General features: G+C 44.1%; 2 protein-coding genes across 2 annotated transcripts; both read right to left on the reverse strand.

Annotated features, from left to right (window-relative positions):
• Positions 1-7,400: 7,400 nt before the first annotated feature.
• Positions 7,401-8,339, reverse strand: LOC123634256 (olfactory receptor 2D2-like). Its single transcript, XM_045545678.1, has one exon. The coding sequence runs from the start codon at positions 8,337-8,339 to the stop codon at positions 7,401-7,403; it is 939 nt and encodes a 312-aa protein (XP_045401634.1).
• Positions 8,340-22,824: 14,485 nt separating this feature from the next.
• Positions 22,825-23,772, reverse strand: LOC123634257 (olfactory receptor 2A12-like). The gene has a single exon (XM_045545679.1). The coding sequence runs from the start codon at positions 23,770-23,772 to the stop codon at positions 22,825-22,827; it is 948 nt and encodes a 315-aa protein (XP_045401635.1).
• Between the last annotated feature and the right edge of the window lie 21 nt (positions 23,773-23,793).

Genomic DNA, 23,793 nt, shown 5'->3' on the forward strand with positions numbered 1-23,793 from the left:
CAGATCAAGGAGGGGCACACAGAAGCCTAAACGAATACTAACTGAAATACTTTGTCTTTTCAGGCTGCATGCTGCAGAAATCCATCCCAATCATAAAATTTTCCCCCCTGCTTTCTATAGACTTAGAACTTCCTGATTATGATTGTTCTCACTTATGGGTTTATACAAAGGAGATATAACAAGTAATTTATTAGCCACATTAGTATAAATTACTAAAGAGACTGAAATATTGTGATATAATAAAAGTCTCTAAATTCCCTTAGCTTAAATATTAACAATGCTTATGTTTGCAAGTCTACCACCAGACCCAAGAATATAGTAGCTCAACACTTATAGATAAATTACTTTTGTAGCCTTGCCTTTGACATTTTGGATTTTACTTTTATATTGCCTAAAAGGTTTTAAAGTGTTGATGAGTGCCTGTCTACCTCCAGTCCTGTTTGTCCTAAAATATTTAATTGGCTGTAAGCCCCCTTTTGGCTCTTCAGTCCTCTTGGCCACAAGGGTCCCACTGAGGGACTGGATGGACCAGGGGCAGGTAGCCACACCACCCTGGCAACAGATGGGACAAAATAAGAGTTTGGCCATAGAGGCTGCCTCTGGCAGATCTTGGCCAAAATGGGGGAATTGTGAACTAAAATCAAATCTTAAGCTCCTCCCAACCCCCACTGACTGACTGAATGGACTCCCTCTTGGCCAAGAGGATATCCTAAAACTAAATTGCCTGCCATGAGGAGGGAGGTCAGACATGCCTCATCATGCCCCCTCCCTTCTTGGAGATATCCTTTGTAACCATTAACAGACATTACAATACACATATCTAACTTTTAACCATGTTCTTAGAATTAATATTTTACTACTTTTAGTATAGGAAATTGATCACCATATAAGCCCTTTACACAAATACTTATCATTGTGTTACAGTTGCTTACCATATTCAGTACAGTAGCACACTGTACAGGTTTGTAGCCTAGGAGTACTGTATAGCCTAGGTGTGTAGTGGGCTATACAATCTAGTTTGTGTAAGTACACTGTATGATGTTTGCACAATGACAAAATTGCCTAATGACACATTCTCAGTGATGCGTATCCCTGTCATTAAGCAATGCATGACTATGTGTATGTATGTATATATGTATATTAATATATACAAATTATATATATATTATTTGGTTTTGGAAGGTGAGCGAAAAAGAGGAGATGTGGATACCTGACTTATTTTTCTGACTTGGATAACTGGCTGGATGATAATTTTACTCATTGAGATAGAAAATAGTAGAGTATGACAAGATTTGCAACAGTGAGGAGATATAAATTTAGCTTGTATATATCAAGTTTCAGATGCCTGTGGATATCCTTGAGGTGGTGTCTGTTGAACAGTCCACCGTATTGTCATGGAGCTCAGAAGAGAGGTCTCACTTGGAGACATGGCTTTGTGAATCAGCAGCACATTGGTGGCAATTAAAACAATGGGTGTGGTTGGAGTTTGTTAGGAAGAGTGAACCAAGTTGGAATTTTCAGGTGCAGCAACATTTAAAGGATGGACAAATGAAGAGAAATGTCTAAATATATGAAGAAAGCAAAGAAAGAGTAAAGCCACTGAAGCTGAGGGAGTAAGGATTTATGAGAAAGGAACAATGCTGAGAGGTCATATACGACAAACATTTATTGGAATGTGTTCAACAAGTTTAGAAAACTGGAGGTCACCAAAGACCTTGGGGAACACAAATGTAAAAATTGCTCAGGGGAGTTGGCACAGAGGAAGAGGTTCTAAGCAAGTTGAGAGGAGATGACAACTGAATTGAGTCTTGAAAAGCCAGAGTGGAAAACACTAAAGCAGAATAAATTCCAGGCACATGAAAATTTGAATGTCACTAATTAAATCTAAGAGAGGCAAGAGTCATCATTCCTGTTCACTTCATAGGACTGACTTGAGGAGGAAATGAGTTTCTATATGTGAGAACAGTGCATAAAACACTAGATACAGCACTACCTGTTACTATCTTCTTCTGCCCAGCAGCAGCAGGCCTCAGATCCCGCTTCCTTTTGCAAGTGGCCTGCTGGAAATGTGGTCCCAAATCCTGCCCTGCTCTGATAGTGGGCCACTGGCCCATCTCACACAACAACGCTGGACAGACCAGGAGCAGGGGTGTGTTTCCTACATTCTCATGTTCTGAGTCAGGTCCAGGGAGTTTACACAGATGCTTCTAGGCTTAACCCCTAACTCTTCACATTATGTAAGGAGAAATGTCCAGGGCCACTGGGAACAATGGACATTGTTCAGTCTCCAGCTCATCTTCTGAATCAAGCAGGTGGCCTGAGAATGCTCCCTCCCAGAAGCTCCAACTGACTGCTAGGGTGGCTGACAAAGGGGAGCTCAGGATGGCTTGGGGACAAAGCCTTCCACATCCTGGATGGGGCAGCTGGACCTAAATATTGTTCTATTCAGGACTTGATGTCACTGAAGGGACTGGAGGAAATTCCGAATCTATGGCATCCCTCCCCACTATGGTCCCCACCCTACCCTTCTCCCCAGCACTCCCTTCTGTTTTACAGCCATTATTCACAGATAGCTTGAGTCAGAGGCCCTCTGAGCTGGTGTTTCCCACCTTAAACTCTGCACATTGCTAATATTCAAGGGACAGTAGAAGAGCACTGGGCCAGGAATCAGACTCCCGAGTGGAGGTCCCAGCTCTGCCATTTACTAGTGAGCGACCGGAGGATAAATGTGTGTTCTCTTGTGGGTGTTCTATAAATGCCAGTTAGATTGTCGTTCAGTTCTTCTATGTCCTTACAGAATCTTTGCCTCCTTATTTTACTGATTCCTAAGAGAGGAGTGTTAGCATCTCCTGTAATAATTGTGGAAATTTTCTATTTCTCCTTTTAATTGTATCAATTTTTTGCTTTATGCATTCTGAAGCTCTCTTTTCAGGTGCATGAAAATTTAGGACTGCTATGTCTTCTTGATTAACTGACCTCTTCATCATGACACAATGTCCTTTCTCATTCCTGCTAATGGTCCTTGTCCTGAAGTCGGCTACGTCTGATACTAATAAAGCAACTCCAGTTTTCTTTTGATTACTGCTTACATGATGTTTCATTGCCCATTCTTTTACTTTTAGCCAATTATGTTGTAAGTGTGTTTATTTTAGATACCTTGTTTTTTAAGAAAAAACCAATCTAACAATTTCTGCCTTTAATTGGAGTGTTTGGTTCATTCCCTACAGTGCTATTATTGATACAATTTGGTTTAAATTCACCATCTTGCTAATTATTTTCTATTTGTCTCAACTGTTCTCTTTCCTTTATTGCCTCTTTTTCTGCTTCCTGTTACACTTGATCTTAGCCAAAAAGCTGAGAAGCTATTCTGCATACTTTAATGTTGAGCATTTTTATGACTCCATTTTATCTCCAATATTAGCTACACCTTTTTTCTTTTAGTGGTTATGCTAAGGTTTACAATGTACACCTTTAGTTCATCACCATCTCTCTCAAATAACGTCACACCATTTCATGTACAGAGTCAGATTCTTACACAGTATACTTTTATTTTTTCCTTCTTATCATCTGTCATGCATTGGGTCATAGATTTTACTTCTACATATTATACAACACATTTTTACAATTTTTGCTTCAGTCAGTCATGTAGTTTCATCTGAAAGATTAAAAATAAGAAATATTTATATTTCCAAGGATCTTCATTTCTTGTGCACATTCAAACCTCCATCTTGTGCCATACATACGCCTTCTACTGAAGAACTTCCAGTAACATTTCTCATAGTGCAATTCTGCTGACAGAAGGGCTCAGCTGTTTTTTTTTCTGAAAAAGTTATTTTACCTTCATTTTGGAAAGATATTTTTGTTATGTATAGGGTTCTGGATTACCAAGGTTTGGGGTTTTGTGTTCGTTTTGCTCTTTTACATCACTTTGAAGATGAAGCTCTGTTGTCTTCTGGCTTGCATAATTTTGATGAACTGTCTGTTGTCATTCTTCACTGCTCTGTAAGTAATGTTTCTTTTTTCTTTGGCTACCATCAATATACCTTTTTACCTGAGGTTTTCACCATTTTGACCATAATTCCCCTAAGCATGTTTGTCATCTGTTTATTCTGCTTAGGGTTCTTTGGGCTTCTTGGATCTGTGGTTCATATTATTTTATTAATTTTGGAACATTCCTAGTTTTCACTTCTTCAAATATTTTTTTCTGACCTGTTTTTTTCCCCTTTTCCTTCTCTGACTCCAGTTATACATGTTAGACCATTGGCATTGTTCCACGTGTCTTGAATCTTCTGTTCTCTTTGTCCACCCTTTTTTCCTCCTAGTGTTTCAGTGGAAGATTTTTGTTGACCTGTCTTGGAGTGCATGGAATCTTTCCTCTGCTGTAGTCTTCTGCTGATAAACCAATAAAATAAATTATTCACTTCTGATATCATGCTTTTTCCTTCTAGCATTTTCCTTTAATCTCCTTTCAATTAATTAATTATTATTTTTAGAGCAGTGTTAGGTTTGCAGAAAAACTGCCCAGAAAGTAGAGTTCTAATATATCTCTTTTCCCTCTTTTCACACATGGTTTCTCCTATTATTAACATTTTGCGTAAGTATGGTAAGTTTCTTATAATTGATGTAGCAATATTGATTCATTATTAGTAACTAAGGTTCACAGTTGGAGGGAATATGTGTATGTGTGTGACTCCCTCCTCCTGCTATAAACTTCGATGTCTGAATTCAAGGGTGCAAAGGTATTTACAATTGTCAATGGTGTGATCACACCCTGCTGCTCACCAGCTATTTCCTGCTTTTATTCACTTAAAATCAAGTTGTGAGCATTTACATTATCAAATATTCTTAAAAATACATTTTCAATGGCTACATAGTATACCACTATGTGGCCATATCATGATATATTTAAATGACTCACTATTATAGAAGTGTTTTCAATTGGTTCCAATTTTTCCTTATCATAAGTAACACAATAAAAATAATTGTGTTACTTTTCCCAAGCTTGTGATATTCTATTTCCAAAGTTGTCGTAAAAGTGGAATTATTGGATTCAGTGGCATGAAAATATTTAATGTTCTTGATACATAAAGCCAAATCATTTTGCAAAAAATCAATTTATTTTCCCACTAGTAATCTATAAAAGTGTCGGCAGCTAGATTAACATTACTATATTAGAGATAGAAATGATTTCAGGAATTTTGCAAGGCTTTGTCCTAAAGGAATATGTGAATGTGTTAGTTTGCCTATCAAAAGTTGCCTTGCCTCAGGAGGGCGTCTCAATGGTCAGTAGCAGCTGCTTTCCAAGGTGACTGCTGCAGTCTCAAGCCTGCGGTTCTTGCCTGCTTTGAAGGACAAAGCAGGTTTGCGTGGAGCCACAGATGGAAGCTGATCAAAAAGACCTGCCGGAGAGAGACACCTGTGGCTAGAGCAATTAGCCTAAGGGACAGCTCTTGCTTAACTTCTGAAGAATCTGTCTCAATACACAATAACTAGATAAAATATGGAGCCACTATGTCTCTGTTTATCTTTTCTGCTAAAGTGATAGCTTTATGTTAAAACTTAGAAGTTTGTCCTAGAAAGATTTTGTAACCCTTTGTTCACATAGATAGAGTTAATTAAGGGACCCATAGACACATTCTGGGAGACTTTGAACCTAAAACGAACTACCTATTATTATGTAAATATGTTACCCCTGGCAATCGATCACTGTACCTATAAATACTGATGTAAAACTTCAGTCTTGACCTCAAAATCCATGGGAATATTTTGGGGACATCCGAGCTCCCTCACTTTTTCTATATTCATAAATCTATTCTTCATAAACTATGTTTTTGCCTCTGTGTACTGTTTTATTTCTATTTTCTACTTTCTATTATTTTTTCATCCTTTGTGATGACCCCTGCCTGAGTGAGCCAATTCTTTGCTGGAAGTGTAGCTAACTCCCAGCATAAAAGTCCATTTTCAGTGTATTCTGGTTGCCTCTGACATTTCTATTTAAAAACTCTTTGGCAATTTCTAAGGTGAAAAAGGGACATTGATATTTTAATTTGCATTTCTTGATGCCTACTGTGGCAGGATTTTCCTATATACTTATTAATGATTTGGATTTCTTTTTTTATGAACTGTTCATATGTGTTGCCAATTTTCTGAAGTCTTTTTATCTTTCTTACCAATTGGAAAGAGCTTTTTCTGTGTTAATGATGTTAACCATATGCCTGTAAGTATGTTGGAATTATATGCCTTGTTTTGTCACCTACCTTTTAATTTTGTTTTGTTAGTTATGCAACACTGTGGCTCCCAGGTGTGTGGGTAGGGTAGTCCTTTCGAGAACTTTCAGAACTCATACCCTTGGCATGGACCCTGGCTTCTCATGGAATTTGTAAAGATTTTATCAGTAATAATCAGAGTTTGGTGGGAGGATGCCCTTCTATTAATAAGCAAGAAAAAATAGAGCTAAACCTTCCCATTGAGTTTTTACCTGTCTCCAGACTCCTTAAGTTTTGCATCTAGGGGGTAACACTATGCCCACTCTTCCCCTTCTGATTTTCCTCATTTTTCTCACCCTTAGGAGGACAAGGTCCCTTTTCCCTGAAATCACCCAAAACAGGCTGTAGTGTTCCAAAATGGACTTTATTAAAAGCAAGGGGAAAAGGAAAATCAAGAGGTATAAAAAAATTTTTTTAAAGCACAGAAACAAAACAGTTACAAATAGCACTCCCACCAAAATAATTTCAATCAACCTCAGGTGCTCTAACTGGCACAGTTTGTAGGTGGGTAGATACAGGCTCATTTCCTCCTTCTGAAGTTTCTTTCTCACCCTAAGGTTCTCCATTTTTGAGTTCTTGAGTTTCTACTTCTTCCACTTTCTCCTCTTTGTCCTTTACTCTCTAGAGCTCCAGTCGCTTCCACAGCCCAGGAGGATCATGTCTGATGACTGATTAGTGGTTCATCTCTGAGTAATGAATTTAAAAAATTAAAACTAACATTTGTTGAAAGGTTACTATATGCCAGACTCTGTACTAAGCATATATTTATATACTGCCTCATTTAATCATTATCAGTTCCCTGTAAGAAAGAATTACAAACCTAGAGTAGTTAAATGACTTCCAAAAATTCACGTGCTTACTAAGTGGCAAAATTGAGCCTCTCATCTTGGTCTTTCTGGCACTAAAGTCCAGGCTCTTAAGCACGGAACTCTACCTTCACAATTGTCTCAGTCTCAAACAGCATCATGATAGATACTCAGAAGTCTGAGCACCCTTTTCCTCTCCCACCTGGGCAAAGGTGAAGAGTTACTATATCTTTATAGAGTCCAGCTCTTCTAGGTCATGGAAGAGTCCTCAAGGAGTTGATTGCAAGTTCTGCTTTGTTCGGCTCCCCAGGTCTTCAGCTTTAAAACCTTACTCTGGGGCCTTGCTCCGCCCCATGAATTTGAAAAAGGCCTTTTTCACATCCTTGTTTCTTAGACTGTAGATGACAGGGTTGAGGAAGGCTGTAGCAATGTTATAGAAAAGGGCCATTCTCTTGCCACTATTTGATAAGGAGCCAGAGCCAGGGCCCATGTACATGATGATACACGGAATGGCAAACATGGTGACCACGGTGATGTGGGAGGCACAGGTGGAAAAGGCCTTTATCCGCCCCTGGGCTGAGTGGATCTTCATGATGGTGGCAAAGATGTTGGCATAGACAAGGACAACCAGGGAGAGCGGGACCACGATGACATTGAAGCCGATGATAAAGTCCACCAAGTCATTGAGGGATGTGTCTGCACAGGCCAGCTTCAGAACTGCAGGGACCTCACAGAAGTAGTGGTCAATTTCATTGGGACCGCAGTAAGGCAGGCGCATAGCAAAGAAAGTATAGCACAGGCTTCCCAGCACACCATAGGCTGCGCAGATACCCACCATGAGGAGACACACCCAGCGGCTCATGATGACCTTGTACCTGAGAGGGTGGCAGATGGCCACATACCTGTCCACGGACATGATGGAGAAAAGCCAGGACTCGGTGACCCCAAAGAGGAGAAAGATGTACATCTGGGCCACACATCCAGCAAAAGAGATGGCCCTCTTCTTGCTGAGAATGTGCGCGAGCATCTGGGGCACAGTGGTGCTGGTGTAGCATATATCCAGCATGGAGAGGATGCTGATGAAGAAGTACATGGGCGTGTGCAGGCGCGAGTCCTGGTGGATGAGGGTGATGAGGAGGCTGTTGCTCATGAGGATCAGCAGGTAAAAGACCAGAAAAAAGGTGAAGAGCAGAGGATTGGTCCTGGGGCTGGGGGCGAAGCCCAGCAGGATGAACTCTGTCACAGTGGACTGGTTGAGTTCCTGCATTGTGATCTGCCTGTTTAAAGATTATTTATGACATATAATTCACTGAGTGTCTGTGCCAAGGGCGTGGAAGGAATTTTCACACTCATTGTTTCATTTACATTTCCTAACAGTATCAGGAAGCTTTGGATTGGCAGATGAAGTCACCAAGAGCCACGTCCCAATTGCAGTTTGAGTGATGTTGGGATTTGGCTCAGGATTTGGTTGAGGGTCATGCTGGGGAGAAACTGGGGAGAGTCAGGGAAGCACTGGAGGCTGTGCTCCAGTCTGGCCTATAGGTCTCCCTTTCCTCTTCCTGACACGGCCTTGTTTTCTCTCTACCATTTGCCCCATATTCTGCTTTCTCTTGGGACTTCGAGGTTGCTAAGCCTTGTGTGTCAATTAAGATTAGGATCAGGATTGGGACTATTACATTCATTATTCAGGTTAAGCTTTCTGTCACTGTTAGGATTAGGGCTAAGGATGACATTGGGCATTAAAGTCAGTGCTATGTAGAATAAACCTAGCGTTAATGTTCAAGATTTATATTTTACACTTCAAGAGTGTTCATGAATGAATGAATGTCATTTATTCAACAATTTTTATCAAAATGATCACTATAGTATTGTCTCCTCAATTGTGAAGATAATTTTTCTAAACTGTTGGGACATGATATTTTGTAGTCAAAGAAAGATCTTGGATAAGCCGAGTATAGTCCTATAAGCAATTTTTAGAATTACTAGAATAAAAATAATCCCAGTGCACAATACAAAGAAGATAAAGTCTTAAATTAATAATGCATCTATTGTAGGATTGATTTTCACTTTAAGACATTCTTAATTAGAAACGCTTCAAAGGCACTCTCCTTTACACTGTTGTTATGGTGCCAATAAATTGTTTTTGCTTTGTTGAAGACAATGAACATACTGAGATTTTAAAATTTTACTCATAGCTGGATGTACCTTTCACTATTCATTATTTTTCTGGTTTTATGACTCAGAGAAATTTACATTCTGCTTCTAACATATTCAGAATTCCAGAGATTGTGGGAAACTATGCAAAAGTAAATCCACAAACTAGAGTTTTGTGAAAAAGCAATTTGTTGGGAAAGGTCTACAATGCATAGCTAATCACCTGTCCTCTGCTGGGGTGGAGTATCTTGGCTACCTACTTACCCATTTCTGATGTACCACTTGGCTACCCTGGCTTCAGACATATCTCTCAACTTTCTATTTTGTGAACTGTCACAGAGACATTTAATATTACATCTTCAGAAACTTCCTTGACCCTAACAAATGTCTGTCACAAACAAACAGCGAACATCATGCTTAATGCTAAAACTATAGAGCAGAGGTCACTTAATGGGAGCCTACAAGGCAAGTAGAACCCACTGACATATTTTGCTTGGATTGTATAGTTTTTAAAGTTGAATTAACTGGTAATATTTTAAGAAATCGAGCTTACGCGTAAAAAATCTTGAGCTTCAGGATCACAAACTGGATTTGGCCATACTGGGCTTATGTTCCTGTTACTGGCAACAGCTAGGAGGTGAATGTGTGATTCCCTTATGGATGTAGTGGGAACTCCTCAGTTCAAAATATTCTTTATTATTCTTATTATTTTTCCTAGACTAGTTTTATGCATTTACATTGCCTGCTTGGCCCCTGGGGCATTTGAATTTATGATACCTGTTCTACTGGTGTACTATTATAATATTACCGGCTACTATAACTAATGTTATACAATATTATTCAGAAAATTTTAGCCAAATAAATGTTTAAGGCAAAAAAATGTTAAATAAAATTATAAAGATCAATTATCATGATTCACAAATGCCATAATGGCCTTATCTAGAAATCCAAGAGAATCAACTAATAAGGTTTTAAAACTAATAAAAGAGTTTGGTAAGGTGGCTTAATATAAAAGATTCTAGGAACAATATGCAAAGTAAGATTCCATGTGTATAGAACTGTATGCACACAAATCTGTGCAATGTGTTTTATATCATACTTTAAATGCATAGCAAATGGGTGGAAGTATACATGCAGAGCTGTTAGCACTTACTACTGTTGAGGGATTTGCAATAGAGGTAGGTGGGTAGATAGGAACAAATGAGCTTCCTTTCTCTTTTTGCATTTCTTTCCTGTTTACATGTTTCAACCATGGACATGTATTTTTTTATGTAATTGAAAAACTAAAATATAAATATGAAGATGAAACTGCATATACCAACCAAAAAGAAGTGTGCTGGCAAAAGGATTTACAAAAGCGGCAAATACCCCAAAATACACAAATAACTAGGAATAAACCTAACAAGAATTATTCAGGACCTATGTGAGAAAAATGAAAACAAAACCAATAGGAATTCCATAGAACTTCACCAAGAAAGATAAAGGAAGCTTTGATCAAATTCATAGATATACCATGTTTCTGGGTAGAAAGACTAAAAATTGAAAAAGAAAAGACATTTATCTCCAAACTTAATTATATATTTAATGCAAATCCAATTAAAACTCAATGGGATGTTTTTGTGGGACCTTGATAATGTGGTTCAAAAGCTCGTGCAAGAATAACGGGGTGAGCTTAGCCAAGGAATTATTGAAGAAAAAGAAAGAATAAAGAAGTAGAATTGTCAGATTTAGCATATAAAAATAAGTGTGAATTCAAATTTGACTGAGCATCTGTGTTTTATCTGGTACGCCTAAGTGTAAAACAGCCTCCTAAAGGTTTAAGGTAAGTGTATTAATATTGTAACACCAAAAAATGAAAATATAGTGTGAGGTCAGAGATAACCTGATTGATGGGACAGAACAAAGGACCCAGAAATAGACCTTGGCGTATGATGAAGGACAAGGAAGAGTTAGTTATTCAACAAGTGATGCTCAATCAGTTAATGATTTGGGTTATTTCATGCTGTGTATCAAGATAAATTCTAAATACTGTAAAAGGCTATATACAAAAAATGAAACTATCAAGTAACCTAGGAGAAAATATAGGTGAATGTTTATTTTATGGTGGGACACAGACCTGTTAAGCATAAGCTAAATGTTTCCAGGTCCTTCTGCCTCCTGGTGATAACCCTTGTCCCTTTCATATGCAAATGAGGGAACATAGGTCCTCCTCTGACCTGCTGTAAGAATCTAATACTTTCCCCAATATTTTTGAGGGTTCCTTGTGGTTACTTTGGTCTAAACATTCCTGCTGTCATTGAAGTCTTGATCCACACTTGCTGCCTTCCTTTGTGTGGCTACTGACCTCTTCCATAGTGCCTCCCTGTTCTCTTCTCCTTTATGGCCCCAAACCTCACTAATACCAGGCGGTCACTTCTGTAAGTTTTTCTGAGGTGTGGGTAAAATGGATGTGTCTTACAAAGCAGCATAGAACAGAAAACCATTTAAGCTTGAATATTTAATATTGTAAAGTCTCTAAACTATCTCTGCAGCAGAATGGGATTTGGGGGGTTTTTTGTTTGTTTTTGTTTTTTGGCGTTTTCCTCTTTTATCTCCAGTCAGCTATCAGGTTACTGGGGTCTGATCGCCTTCCTGGGACCTCCTCCCATCTTCTCTGGTCTTCCTTACCCCTGCCACCTGGGCAGCCAGCTATGAACCCCCATTCCTTTATCTCAGTGTTCTCAGATTTCACCTTGCATGGGAATCACCTGGAGGGCTTCTTAAAATGTCTACTACAGACTTTGTTAAAATATCTACTGCAGAGGTTTCTGATTCAGTAAGTCTGGGGTGGAGCCTAAGAATCTGCATTTCTAACAAGTTCCCAAGTGATGTTGATGCCCTGGTCTGAGATCACACTGTGAGAACACCTGATCTACTTAACTGTGCACAGAAATTATTTTAAAATAGTAACACCGGGATTTTACAGTAAAACAGAAATTCTCATATATTGCTGTGGAAAATAAATTGCTATAATCTTTCTGCAGAAAATTTGACACTGTTAAGAACATTGGATAAGAGAAAGCAATTTGAAGTGTGAGGAGAGATTTCATCAAGGATATTCATTGTAGTGTTATTTATGAGAGGGAAAATGGGAAACAACCTAAATGTCCTCCTACGACAGGGGATTAGCTAAATAAATTATGGCAATTGACAGGATTGAATACCTGTAGCATTTAAAGTCATAGTTTGGAGACTATCTCATGCTGTGGGGAAGTGCTTCAATAGATTGTTAAGTTAAAAAAATTAGAATACAAAAATTATATATGGCTCCATCCTAAGAGAATAAAGATTTATATTCATTGACAAAAAATTAGAAAGGAATATGTCAAATTTTGACAATACTCATTTCTGGTTTATAGGTGATATTTGTTCATTAAATTTCTCTGAACTTTCTGAATTTGTCACAATAAACATGAGCTATTTTTATAATAAGGAATACAGTTCCAGTTATATAGGAACTTAGTTTGTTTATTCACAGTAATCAGGTAAAAGGGTGGGTGTGAGAGAGGAAGCTCAGAGACGGAGCACACAGTGGACCCCTGGGATGGGGAGCTTCTCTGCTGTCCTGGTCTCCCCCCACTCAGCTTTTCTTGTGAAGTTTAATGTGCCTTTATTTACTGATTCATGTAAAAGTGTTTGGGTCGGGAGATTATCTGGGAGGAAACAGATCGAGGGTGAAAGCCTATGTTGACTGCGTGTATGTAGAGAAGTTAGGTGGCGAGGCAGACTGGTAACCCCAGTTGGCGAGACTCAACCCAGGAGGAACTAGAGCAGCTCATGGAGGGGAAGACAGTGATGGTAAAGCAAAGACAGAGATAAACTTAGATTCTGCATTCCTGAGGCTGGTAGAGCTCCAGGGCTAGAAAACGAAGGACACACCGGGCCCGAGCTCAGGCCGGTATGGCACTAGGCAGTCTGGTGGGGTAGAAGAGAGCCTGGTCTTGGTGTCAAGTCAGCTTGGGCTCTGGGAGCACCTTTGCCATATTTGCTGTGTAACAACCCAAGCACATTACTTCCCCACTCTGAGCCTTAGCAGCCTCATCTGTATTGTGGGACTCTACAGTGTGGTTGGGGTTGGATGATAAAGAGTCCTGGGTTCATGCCCGTGAATGAAGTGGCTGGTGAAGAAATGGCAGAGACACGTGAGGGACTGTTGGTGTGTCTGCTGAGCCAGCCCAGGAGGTGGAAACATAACACACACAGATGCTTCTGTCTCCTAAACCGCGGTGAGAACACACAGGGCTCTGGCTGAGGAGAGGAGGAAGCAGACAGGCACTGGGATGGGTGGAGAGAAAGGCAGAGAAAGGCCCAGGCCTGCTCTGGAAGGTTCCTGCAGGCTCCTTCATAAGAGGCCCCTGGCCCAGTAGCAGGTCTGAGAGCAGGTGGGCGGGCACAGGACCAGAATGAGATTGCACTCTACCCCGAGCCTGAATCCCACCCTCTCCCCTGCCCCTGCCTGCCATCCAGCTAGGGCAGGAAGGTCCTTGATCATTCTAGATAATCAAAGAGACCAGCATTCTACATCTGCACGTCAGGTCTTTACATTTGAGCCCAACCAGCGTTCCTGGCTGTTGGACCCAATATGTCCCGTGCAAACTGGGCTCTCCCTCCCGTTGGATCACTTGACTTTGGGCAAGTCACCTAACATCCTTGGCTTTCATGACCTCATCTGTAAACAAGGGTGGTGGATCATCAGTAATGGCTCCTCTAGGACAGGTATTCCACGTGTTTCTATTAATGCCCAGATGTGGGGCTGTAGAGATAGAACAGAGGGCCCGGAACCCCACAATCCCATCCTCCCCAGGTGCTTCAGCTGCACTGTGGGGACATGTCCTCTGGGGAAGCCACAGGAGGCTGAAACAGGCGGGGAGGTGTGCACAGCAGAGGGGACCCTGTCCTGGAGACTGGCTACTCGCTGACAACAGAACTGGAAGGCGTGGGGGACAGTGGGTACCGGAGTGGGGCCTGGAGTCTTACTATTTCAGAGTTATACATTTTCAACCTTTTTAAAGCCCTTGAATTTCCTTTGCTAAGGCACACTTCGGCAGGAGCTCAGAACCCACCCCACTCACCTCCACACAGATGCACGTGGTTCCCTGCAGCTCCTCTTATGAGAGAAAAACTCAATTTGGTAACCATTAGTACAATCCTCTCATTTTACCAAAGGCCAGAGAGGGGAAGCAGCTGGCCTAAGGTCACACAGCCTGACAGTGTCCGAGTAGGGTGAGCACCCAAGGGAGTTGACCTCCAGTCCTGGCTCTTGGAGTGCCAAGTGCCAGATGAGCCATGAGGCAGGGCATGGGACCTGGGACAGAGGAGTCTGATGCTGCAGACCACAATGGCTCCTGAGATAGGGGGCCTTGAGCAAGGGCCGCGATGATGAGCGGCTGCCCACTTCTTACCTCCACCTTATACCTGCAGGCTGAGGGCAGAGGAAGCAGAGAAGACGTGGGGGACAGGTCCCTGTCCACCAAGACCGCTTACCCTTTGATGAGTTTGTGTCTTTGTCCAGAGTGGAGCCTGGGGACTGGTTTCTACTTTCACTTTCCTTGGTGGGCTTGCTGTGTGTCTCAGGGCCAGGTGCTTGGCCTCTCTGAGCCTCAGGTTCTGACCCTGTCACAGCCAGGTTTGATGATGACCTGTTGCCAATGAGAAGACAGAGATCGACGTGTGATCACAAGGTCCTGGTAGAGGCTGAGCCTCTGCCCTCCACGTTGACTGGGGCTGGGGTCGGCAGCCTTGGTCCCTTGTCGGGATGTAATGAAAATCAGAGAAAAAGAGTTTGCTTTTTTTACTTTGGACCTTGTATTTCTCTCCTCCTCTCATATCTCCTCTCCTGCAGCAGAGACCAGGAGATAAATGACACAAGACAGCTAGTGCTGAATTTTCACTTTTGCCATTTACCAGCCATGACACTGAGCAGGTGATTGTTCCTTATCTGTAGAAAAGGGAGGCTGACGGCAATAACACTTGGTTCTGTCAGGTTCTGAAGACATACGTTTTCTCTCCCTTCCCCTTTCTCCCGCACACGCGCGCACACACACATACACACACACACACACACACACACACACACGCACACACACGCATGCACGAGCACACACCCTCCCCACTTTCAGCACCATCCTGCAGCACCAAGAACGGCCCAGAGAACAGGTACAACTGGAAAGCAACGACGAAAGTGGACACTGATGGAAACGAGGTGGCGAGGCCTCAGAAGGGAGAGACACACAGGGAGGCAATGGGGTAGACAAAGGCGCAGAGAAGCAGAACCTGAGGGCGCAGACGGGAGCAGGGGAAGGTGCTGGGAACACAGTCCACAGCTACAGGCAGAGAAGGGGCAGCTCAGGAGGGGAGGCAGGTGGAGGAATACTTACTCTTCCCTTCACGTTAGCAGAAGGAAAGGCTAAAGGAAAGAGGCGTGAGACCCTGAGACCACATGGGCGACTGCCAGAGGGACCCAGCAGAGCGAGGAAACAAGAGGGAGAGGGGCAGGGAGAGGGGCCAGGGCAGCGTGTCCACAACAGATGCTGAGAAGCAGGTGCGAGGCCTACAAGCGGGACACGGGGTGGGGTCGTGCAAAGGGCTGGTGACCAGCAAGGAGCAGGCACAGCCCAGCCGGGGTCAGAGAGAGCCGAGTGGTCTGACAGGGGAGGTGGGAGGGGCAGGCCAGTCCGGTCCCCCAGAGTCGGCTGGAAGAGCCCAGGAGCAGGCGATGGGAGACTGGGCCAGGCAGTGGGGAGGCTCCAGTGAGAGGCCCGGGGCAGTGCCAGAAGGGGAAGGCTCGTGAGTTAGAGAGGGTGAGGGGTGACAAGGACGGCTAGAGAGGGCTGCACTGAGGGCAAATCCAGAGGCAGAGAGACAGAGAGCAAGAGAAAGAAAGGTAAAAAGAGTGAGCTGAGGGCCCAGGCGGAGAACATCAGAGCTGGACAGAAAGAGGAGGGAGATGGAACATAAACTTTGGAGACAGAGCCAGCAACAGAGACAGAGGCAGAGAGGACAGGTGGACGGCGCTGGAAAGCAAGACAGAGAGAGTCTCCCAGGCCCAGAGAAAGAGGAAGGAACAGGTGGACAGAGAGAAAGGACGAGAGGCAACACAGGGAGCCTGGTGCACACTCACATAGACACGGGAAGCGACAGGCAGAGAGACCAGCATGGCCAGCGGGAAATGCAGACCAGGCAGGGCTCCCTCCCACAGCTGGGCCGGCAAGGTTGGGGACAGGGGCACAGCAGCCTCACTTCTCCCTAGGATGCCTGGGGACACTGCTGTCCTGAACTTATAACCTGCAGGGCAGGGGGTGTGGGCAGAGCCCTCTCAGCCTCAGGCGACCACTCCCGAGGGGCACTTGGCCCCAGGGCCTCCCCAGGACAGTTCCTGCAGACATGAGCTCAGGGAGGAAGTCCTGGGCTCCCACTGTGGGCCCCACTCCCCCAGGGCCTCAGGCCCTGCCCTCTCCTGGACCAGGCCGGGCTGGCAGCTTGAGGCTCAGCTGGGGTGGGTGTGGATCTGTGCTGGGCTTAGACGGGCCCCAGGGCAGGTCTTTCCTCAGCTGCTCCTCTTTCCCCAGGAAAGGAAAAAATGAGGCTCCCTGGGAGTTCTAGGGTGAGAAAGGCCATGAGATTGTCCTTTCCCCCTGCCAGGTGGCGTCCCCAGGGCTGATTCACCCGTGAGGCACTGCAGGCAGAGTGTCTGGGGTCCTCGAGCTTCATAGTCTACACACGTGTGGAGACCTGAGAGAAAAGATCATGGGCTCATACATGGGGATCCTCTGCTTTCCAGAAACAGATCATTAAAAAATAGGGATGCTCAAAATAAAAATTAATGTTTAAATGACTATTAACTATACTATTTTATCACTTGGTCAACCACAACTCATTAAACTCTTACAGAGTTATACAGTAAGTGATATATTAATTATATTTAGTGTGGAACATATGAACATTTTAATATGTATCTTATAAAGTCTGCTGTCCATGGAGGTCTTAAAGTTCCCAGCAGCCTCCTGGGTCTCGGCCCTTTTAGGGTGTGTTCTGGCATTTCAGATCACCTGGTGATGGCCCCCCTTACCTGGAGAACAGAGCAGGGGAGACGGGGCCAGAGCTGCAGTGTGAAGGACACAGAGTGAGGCCACAGGGAAGACCAAAGGGGAAGGAGGAGCCCAGTTTCGCAAAGGAATCTTTGGGGCTCCATCCATTCAGGGAGACTGAAGATATATTTGGAGCTTGGCCCAATGTGTCACTCCAGGAGCCAGGCTGGGCTTGGCAGGAAGTCTGGAGCCAAGGACAGGCACGGGGAGCTGCTGAGGGGAGCTGAGCCCACGAGCCTGGGTTTTGGGGCAGGAGGGGCCGCAGGCTGGACTGCCTGTCCCCTGGGTGGGTCGGGTGTCGGCAAGGCAGAGCTGGGAGCCCTGAGCCTCGCTGCTCCCTGCACTCTGGATGAAGTGCCCTCCCCCTCCTCCTGCTTCCTTGGCCATTCCTGGGGCCACCCTGAGGGCTGGGCACGTCCTCCATGGTGACAGGGCCTTCCCTTGTTCCCTGCTTGCCTGGTCCTGACCCCAGCAGGGTCCACTGCAGCACTGACTGGCCATGGAGGCCTCTTCCTCCAGCTGAGGGGACCTCACCATTCGGTGGTGTCCACGTCCGGTTCTGTCTGGCTGAGGCTCTCTCAGGCCCTCAGGCCTGGAGGCCCCACAGGGAAGCCCCCACTCCTGTTTCTTTTCCAGCATTCCCCTGGGACGGCCTGGAAGACTCCCTGGTGACCCAGCCCGGGGCACTCAGAGACTCTCGGTCGGTGACCCCTCTCCCTCCTCAGGTGGCAGGGCCTGAATTCGACAACCAAGCTCTGCAGGCCAGAAGTGCCCACGCGGCTGCCACAGTCGTCTTTCTGAACCACAGCTCTGACTTTGTTCCTCCCCTGCTCAAAAACCTTCATGGTTTCCACCTGCAGATGTCAATCTCTGGCTCTGTCTGGCAGCCCAGCCCCTCCTGAGCTGACTCCTGCCCAGCTGTCCTGCCTCCCGCCTGCAGTTGCCTCATTGCATCCAGGCAGCCAGAACCGCCTGCAGGTGTCCCTCCTCCCACGGCCTCCTCAGCCTCGGATGCCCTGTGCAGCGTGCTGCCTGGGAACCTCCGTGTGTCCTCAATCCCCGGCTCCAGTGCTCCCTCTTCTGTGAAGCCCTCCCTGGAGAACTTGGGCGTGCCTCCCTCTGCAGTCACCTGCTCTCATGCCCTGCCCAGCTCCTCCCTGACACTGTGCACCCACCCGCCGGCTCTTCCCCGTGACAGCCCTCCGGGATCGCTCGTCCCGTTCCTCTCTGTGCTGTGGTTTCTCTGACTGATGATTCTACAAACACTCGTAGGTGCTAATGGCGTATCAGACATGACTAGTCACTGGAGACAGAAGATGAACAAGACTGGGTCCCTGGCTCTGTCTGTGAGGAGCCTGAGGACTGCTTGTGGGGACTAACATGGGTCCAAGTGTCCCACAGGCCTGGGGAAGGACACACACAAGATTCTTCAGTGACACAGAGGATGGTAACTGACTCTTCTTCTCTGAGAGACATGAGAGAGTTCACAGAAGAGGCAGTATTTGAGGCGGGGCTTGAAAGAAGAAGAGTTTGACAGATGGAGATGCCAGGGAGGAGCAACCCAGGTACAGGCAACAGAATGTGCCAAGAAACAGAGAAGGGAAAGAAGATGGCCACTAATTTCCTCCTTCAGGCCATGTGAGGGGAGCGACGGCATTATTTACATTGGTGTTTCTTGTTTCTATCACTGGGCTTGAGGACGAGGAGGCATCAATAAGTATGGAGGGAATAAATGAATGAATGGTGCATTTGGAGGACAGAACAAAGTTCAGTGTGAACAGGGCTTGAGAAAAGTTATCTGTGGGGCTTGTGGTATCCTGGGAGGGCAGGATTCAAAGAAAACAGGTTTGGAATTTTTGGTTTGGCTGGGTCGGGGACACCCAGCTAGATCTCCAGTCCCTGAAAGCTCCCTGGAGCTGTGCAGTGGCCTTTGGGGTACTGGCGGGTGGCTCATGTCCACAGCCTGTTCCCAGCCTTGCAACTTGCTCCCCAAGGGCTGCACCCTTCCCATCCCAGAAAGGTGGCAAACATAATTTTCTAGCTACAGACCAGATAGACCAGAAATGGTTGGACAAAGGATTTGTGTTTCTGATCAGCAAACTTATTTATATGGAAAAATAGTTGCTTCAATTCCTTTCTGGAAGAAGGCAGAGTGTGGAAAAAAAAAGGAAATACTTTACAAAAGTATGCAAATCAAATTCATTCTAATGTGCATGTAATGAAATACCTTATTCCTTATTTAAAAGAATACTTTTACCCAAATCACTGGTGTCCTGGAAATCCCAGGAGAAGTAGTTTCTGTCCGTAACACAAGACGGAACTAACAGCAGGTGACTGTCTACAGTGTGCCTCAACATGTATGTTCTCATTAAACACAATCCTGAGCAGGCATTGTTATCCCTGTATACAGATGAGAAAACTGAAAGCTGAGCCACAAACCTTGCCAGCCATTCTGACAGATATCAAACTTTGGAAGAGGAGAAGAAATGGGGGTGTCCAAGGACAGCAATGACAAGCTGTTGGTGAAGCACATGGCACAGAGGAATGAGCACAAGCTCTGTTGACAGACGCATTTGAATCTCTTTTTGCCACTTGCTGGCTGTGGGACAAGTTGGTTCAGCTCTCTGTCCTGCCTCATTTACAAAGTGGAGGTGCTGTAACCTCACAGACAGGGTTACTGTGCGAATGGGATAATGAATGCAGCGGTCGGGTAGCGTGTGTTTCCTTTAGGAAATCTCAGCACATACCATGGCTCGTTTGGAGCAAAGACCTGGAAATTTGCGCACTAGGGAGAAAATAGCGGCATGTTTAGTTCACACTGAAACAAGTGCACGCTGGGTATGAGCCTTATATGAGGTTCATAAATGGGTAAAGCCAATCTAAATAAAAGTCTGAATAGTGGTTAACGTTGGAGGGCTAGTAACTGGGAGGCAGCACAAGGCAGGCTTATGCTCTTTGTGTTCTATGTCTCGATTTGGGTGGTGATTACATGGATGAGTTCACTCTGAAGATTTAATCAAGCTGTACCCTTAAGATCTGTCCGTGTTTGTTATGTACATTATACTTCAAAAAGAGGTGTTTCAAGGAAATCTTATGATTATGGATTTGCCCATTCTTGCAATTTGTCCTTTATCCATTTGGAGGCCAGGTAAATTTATAATATACATATGAATTGTATTTTATTGGTGAACTGAACTTTCTGTCATGAAGTTATTGTCATTACCTCTAATAATGCTTTTTTGCTTAAAATCTATTTTGTAAGTTATTAATATGGCCATACCAGCTTTCTTTGGGTTAGCATTTACATTATATCTTTTTTCTATCTTTTTACTTTCAATTCTATGCATCCTTATGTTTTAGATGTTTCTTAAAAGTAGCATATAATTAGATTTTAGATCTGCAAACCAGTCTGATAATCTGGTGAATATAATGACTTGTATATTTTATTTATTTATTTATTTATTTATTTATTTATTTATTGAGGAGAAGGAAAGAGGAGTTTATTGATTTGCTGGCAAAGGAGGAGGTTGGCAGACTTCCCTGCCATGCAGGTATGCTGATGGGTGCCAGCCCCCATTCCTGTCACATCTCCATTCTGAGCTTAATCCACACACCTCCTGTGGCAGACAGTGCTCTAAGATGCTCACTTCCCTGCCCACTGGTATTCACACCTTAGTGTGATCCCCACCAAAGCTATGAGATACCACTTCTGAGGTTTGGTTATAAACGACTGTGACTTCCATCTTGTGTAAGTTCTCCCTGACTCTCTCAATGACTGGCTCTGATGAAGCAGGTCCCATGTTGTGAGCTACCCTGTGGGGAGGCCCACGTGAGGGCAACCTCTGGTCAACAGACAGAGAACTAAGGTTGTTGGTCCAACAGCCAACAGCCCATGAGAAACTGACGCCTGCCAACAATCATGTGAGTGAGCTTGGAAGCAGATCCTTCCCGAGTTGCATCTTGAGATGCCTGCAACACCTTCTGACACTCTGATTGCAGCCTTGGGAGAGACCCTGGGGCAGAGGACCCAACCAAGTCCTGCCAGAGTTCCTTACTCAGAACTGTGAAATAATAAACATTGATTGTTTTAAGCCACTAAACTCTAGGGTAATTTTTAATGCAGCATTAGAATACTAATGCACCTCCTAATGTCTCTTCACAGTTTCATTGGTATGTCATGTCTTGTTCACTCAGTCTCCAAATGTTCATTGAGAACCCACTGTGTAAGTTTTAGAGGAATCCAATGTTGAACAAAGATGACCCTGGAAATGTATGCACCAGGGAGAAAACAGCATCACATGTCCAGTTCACAATGAAACAAGTGCACGCTACAGATGAGCCTATATGACGTCATAAATGGGCAAAACGAATCTAGATAGAAGTCCGAATAGTGGTTAACTTTGGAAGGCTACTAACTGGGAGGTAGCATGAGGAAGGCTTACAGGGCACTATTTGTGTTCTCTATATGAGCATCCCTAATCTGAAAATCCAAAACCCAAAAGCTCCAAAATCTGAACTTTTTGAGCACCGATTTGACACTCAAAAGAAATGCTCATTGGATTTTCAGTAAGAATTTGCATTTTTTCAAGTAAGAATAGTACAAATTTTCCAAAATTCCAAAAAATTCGAATTCTGAAACACTTCTGGTCCCAAGCATATCAGATAAGGGATACTCAACCTATATTTATATTGTCAAAATAAAAGTGAGATTTAAAATGTAAGTTTTAAACTGACCAGGTAGGAGTCAGTTTCACAAGCTGAGCCCAGACTAGAGCAATTATTAGCCATATCATTGTACAAATATGAGCTAAAATAGTTCTACCTCTGATTTTATAGCAGCCAGTGCAAAAAGCAATGTTTAATATTATTTGTAAGTGCTTGTCAGATGGTAACACAAAACTGTCTCCCTCCATAATCTGCCTACTGTTTATATCATTTTTACCCCAAATTCGTCTACAGGGTAGAAAAACAATGTGTATGTTAAACATATATATTTCACAAAAGAAAAATATATGTGTGTATTATGCACATCTACATCTACCTGTATCTATATGCACATATTGATTGATAGAGACAGAGATAAAAAGATAGAGATACAGCAACAGAGATTATAGAAAATAATATAGTGTGCATGTTAAGCATTTGGCTGGGATCATGTTGAACTGACATAAACTTCCAGAGGTAAGGAGAGAACCCAGGAAAAACAATAAAGCAATAGCCATGAACCTCAAGGACACAGTCTTTGTAAAGAAATCCTTTGTCTTCAATACTCAACTGAGTCTTTGGGTGGTGACAGCCGAAAATTTTCCAACAAATGGGTTGGGGGGAATCCTCAGTTGGGGTGGCCAAACCCTTCTGGCTGCTCACAGCCCCAGGAAGACTCAGGTGGGTAAGAACTGTTGTACCTTTACGGTACCAAATAAGGCCCATCGATTCTGCCCATGACTGTGGACAACTCTGAAACACCCCGGGTCATTGAGCTGTCCCTCTGTCACCAAGTACTTTTAGAAAGGCCATCTTTACATCTTTATTCCTGAGGCTGTAGATGATGGGATTGAGGAAAGCAGAGACAACGTTGTAGAACAGTGCCAGCTTCTTGTCCCGCTCGGGGTCATACCAGGAGCTGGGCCTCATGTACATGATCATGGCTGGCGCATAGAACATGGTGACCACAGTGATGTGGGAAGCACATGTGGAAATGGACTTGAGCCTCCCCTGGGATGAGCGGATTCTGAAGATGGAGCCAAAGATGCACAGGTAAGAGGCCAGGATGAGAGAGAGTGGGACCAAAAGCAGGATGAAACCCAAGATGAAGTCCAACCAGTCATTGAAGGATGTGTCTGCACAGGCCAACTTCAGGACAGCAGGGACCTCACAGAAGAAGTGGTTTATCTTTTGGGGGCCACAATAAGGCAGATGCATGGTGAAGACAGTGTAGACCAGAGCCCCAGCTATGCTAATAGACCAACACACTGTGACCATCTTGATACAAATCGGACGGCTCATGAGTAGGGTGTAATGAAGGGGGAAGCAAATGGCCACATACCTGTCATAGGCCATAATGGCATAGAGGACACACTCAGCAATGCCCAGGACTAAAAAGATGAACATCTGGGCAATGCAAGCTCCCCAGGAGATGGTCCTCCTTGGACATACCATATTAACCAACATCTGAGGCACAGTGGTGGTGACATAGCTCATGTCCACCATGGAAAGGATACTGAGAAAAAAGTACATGGGTGTGTGGAGGCGTGAGTCCAGGTAGATCAGGGTGGTGATGAGTCCATTGCCCAGAAGGGTGATGAGGTAGAGGAGGAGGAAGAAGGTAAAGAGGGCCATTCTGACCTGTGACTCACTGGAGAAGCCAAGGAGGATGAACTCGGACACAGAGCTGTGGTTTTCCTTGCCAAGGCTCTGCATGGCAATCTGCTTATTAAGGAG

Source organism: Lemur catta, chromosome 3, assembly GCF_020740605.2.
Source record: "Lemur catta isolate mLemCat1 chromosome 3, mLemCat1.pri, whole genome shotgun sequence".
NCBI lineage: Eukaryota > Metazoa > Chordata > Mammalia > Primates > Lemuridae > Lemur > Lemur catta.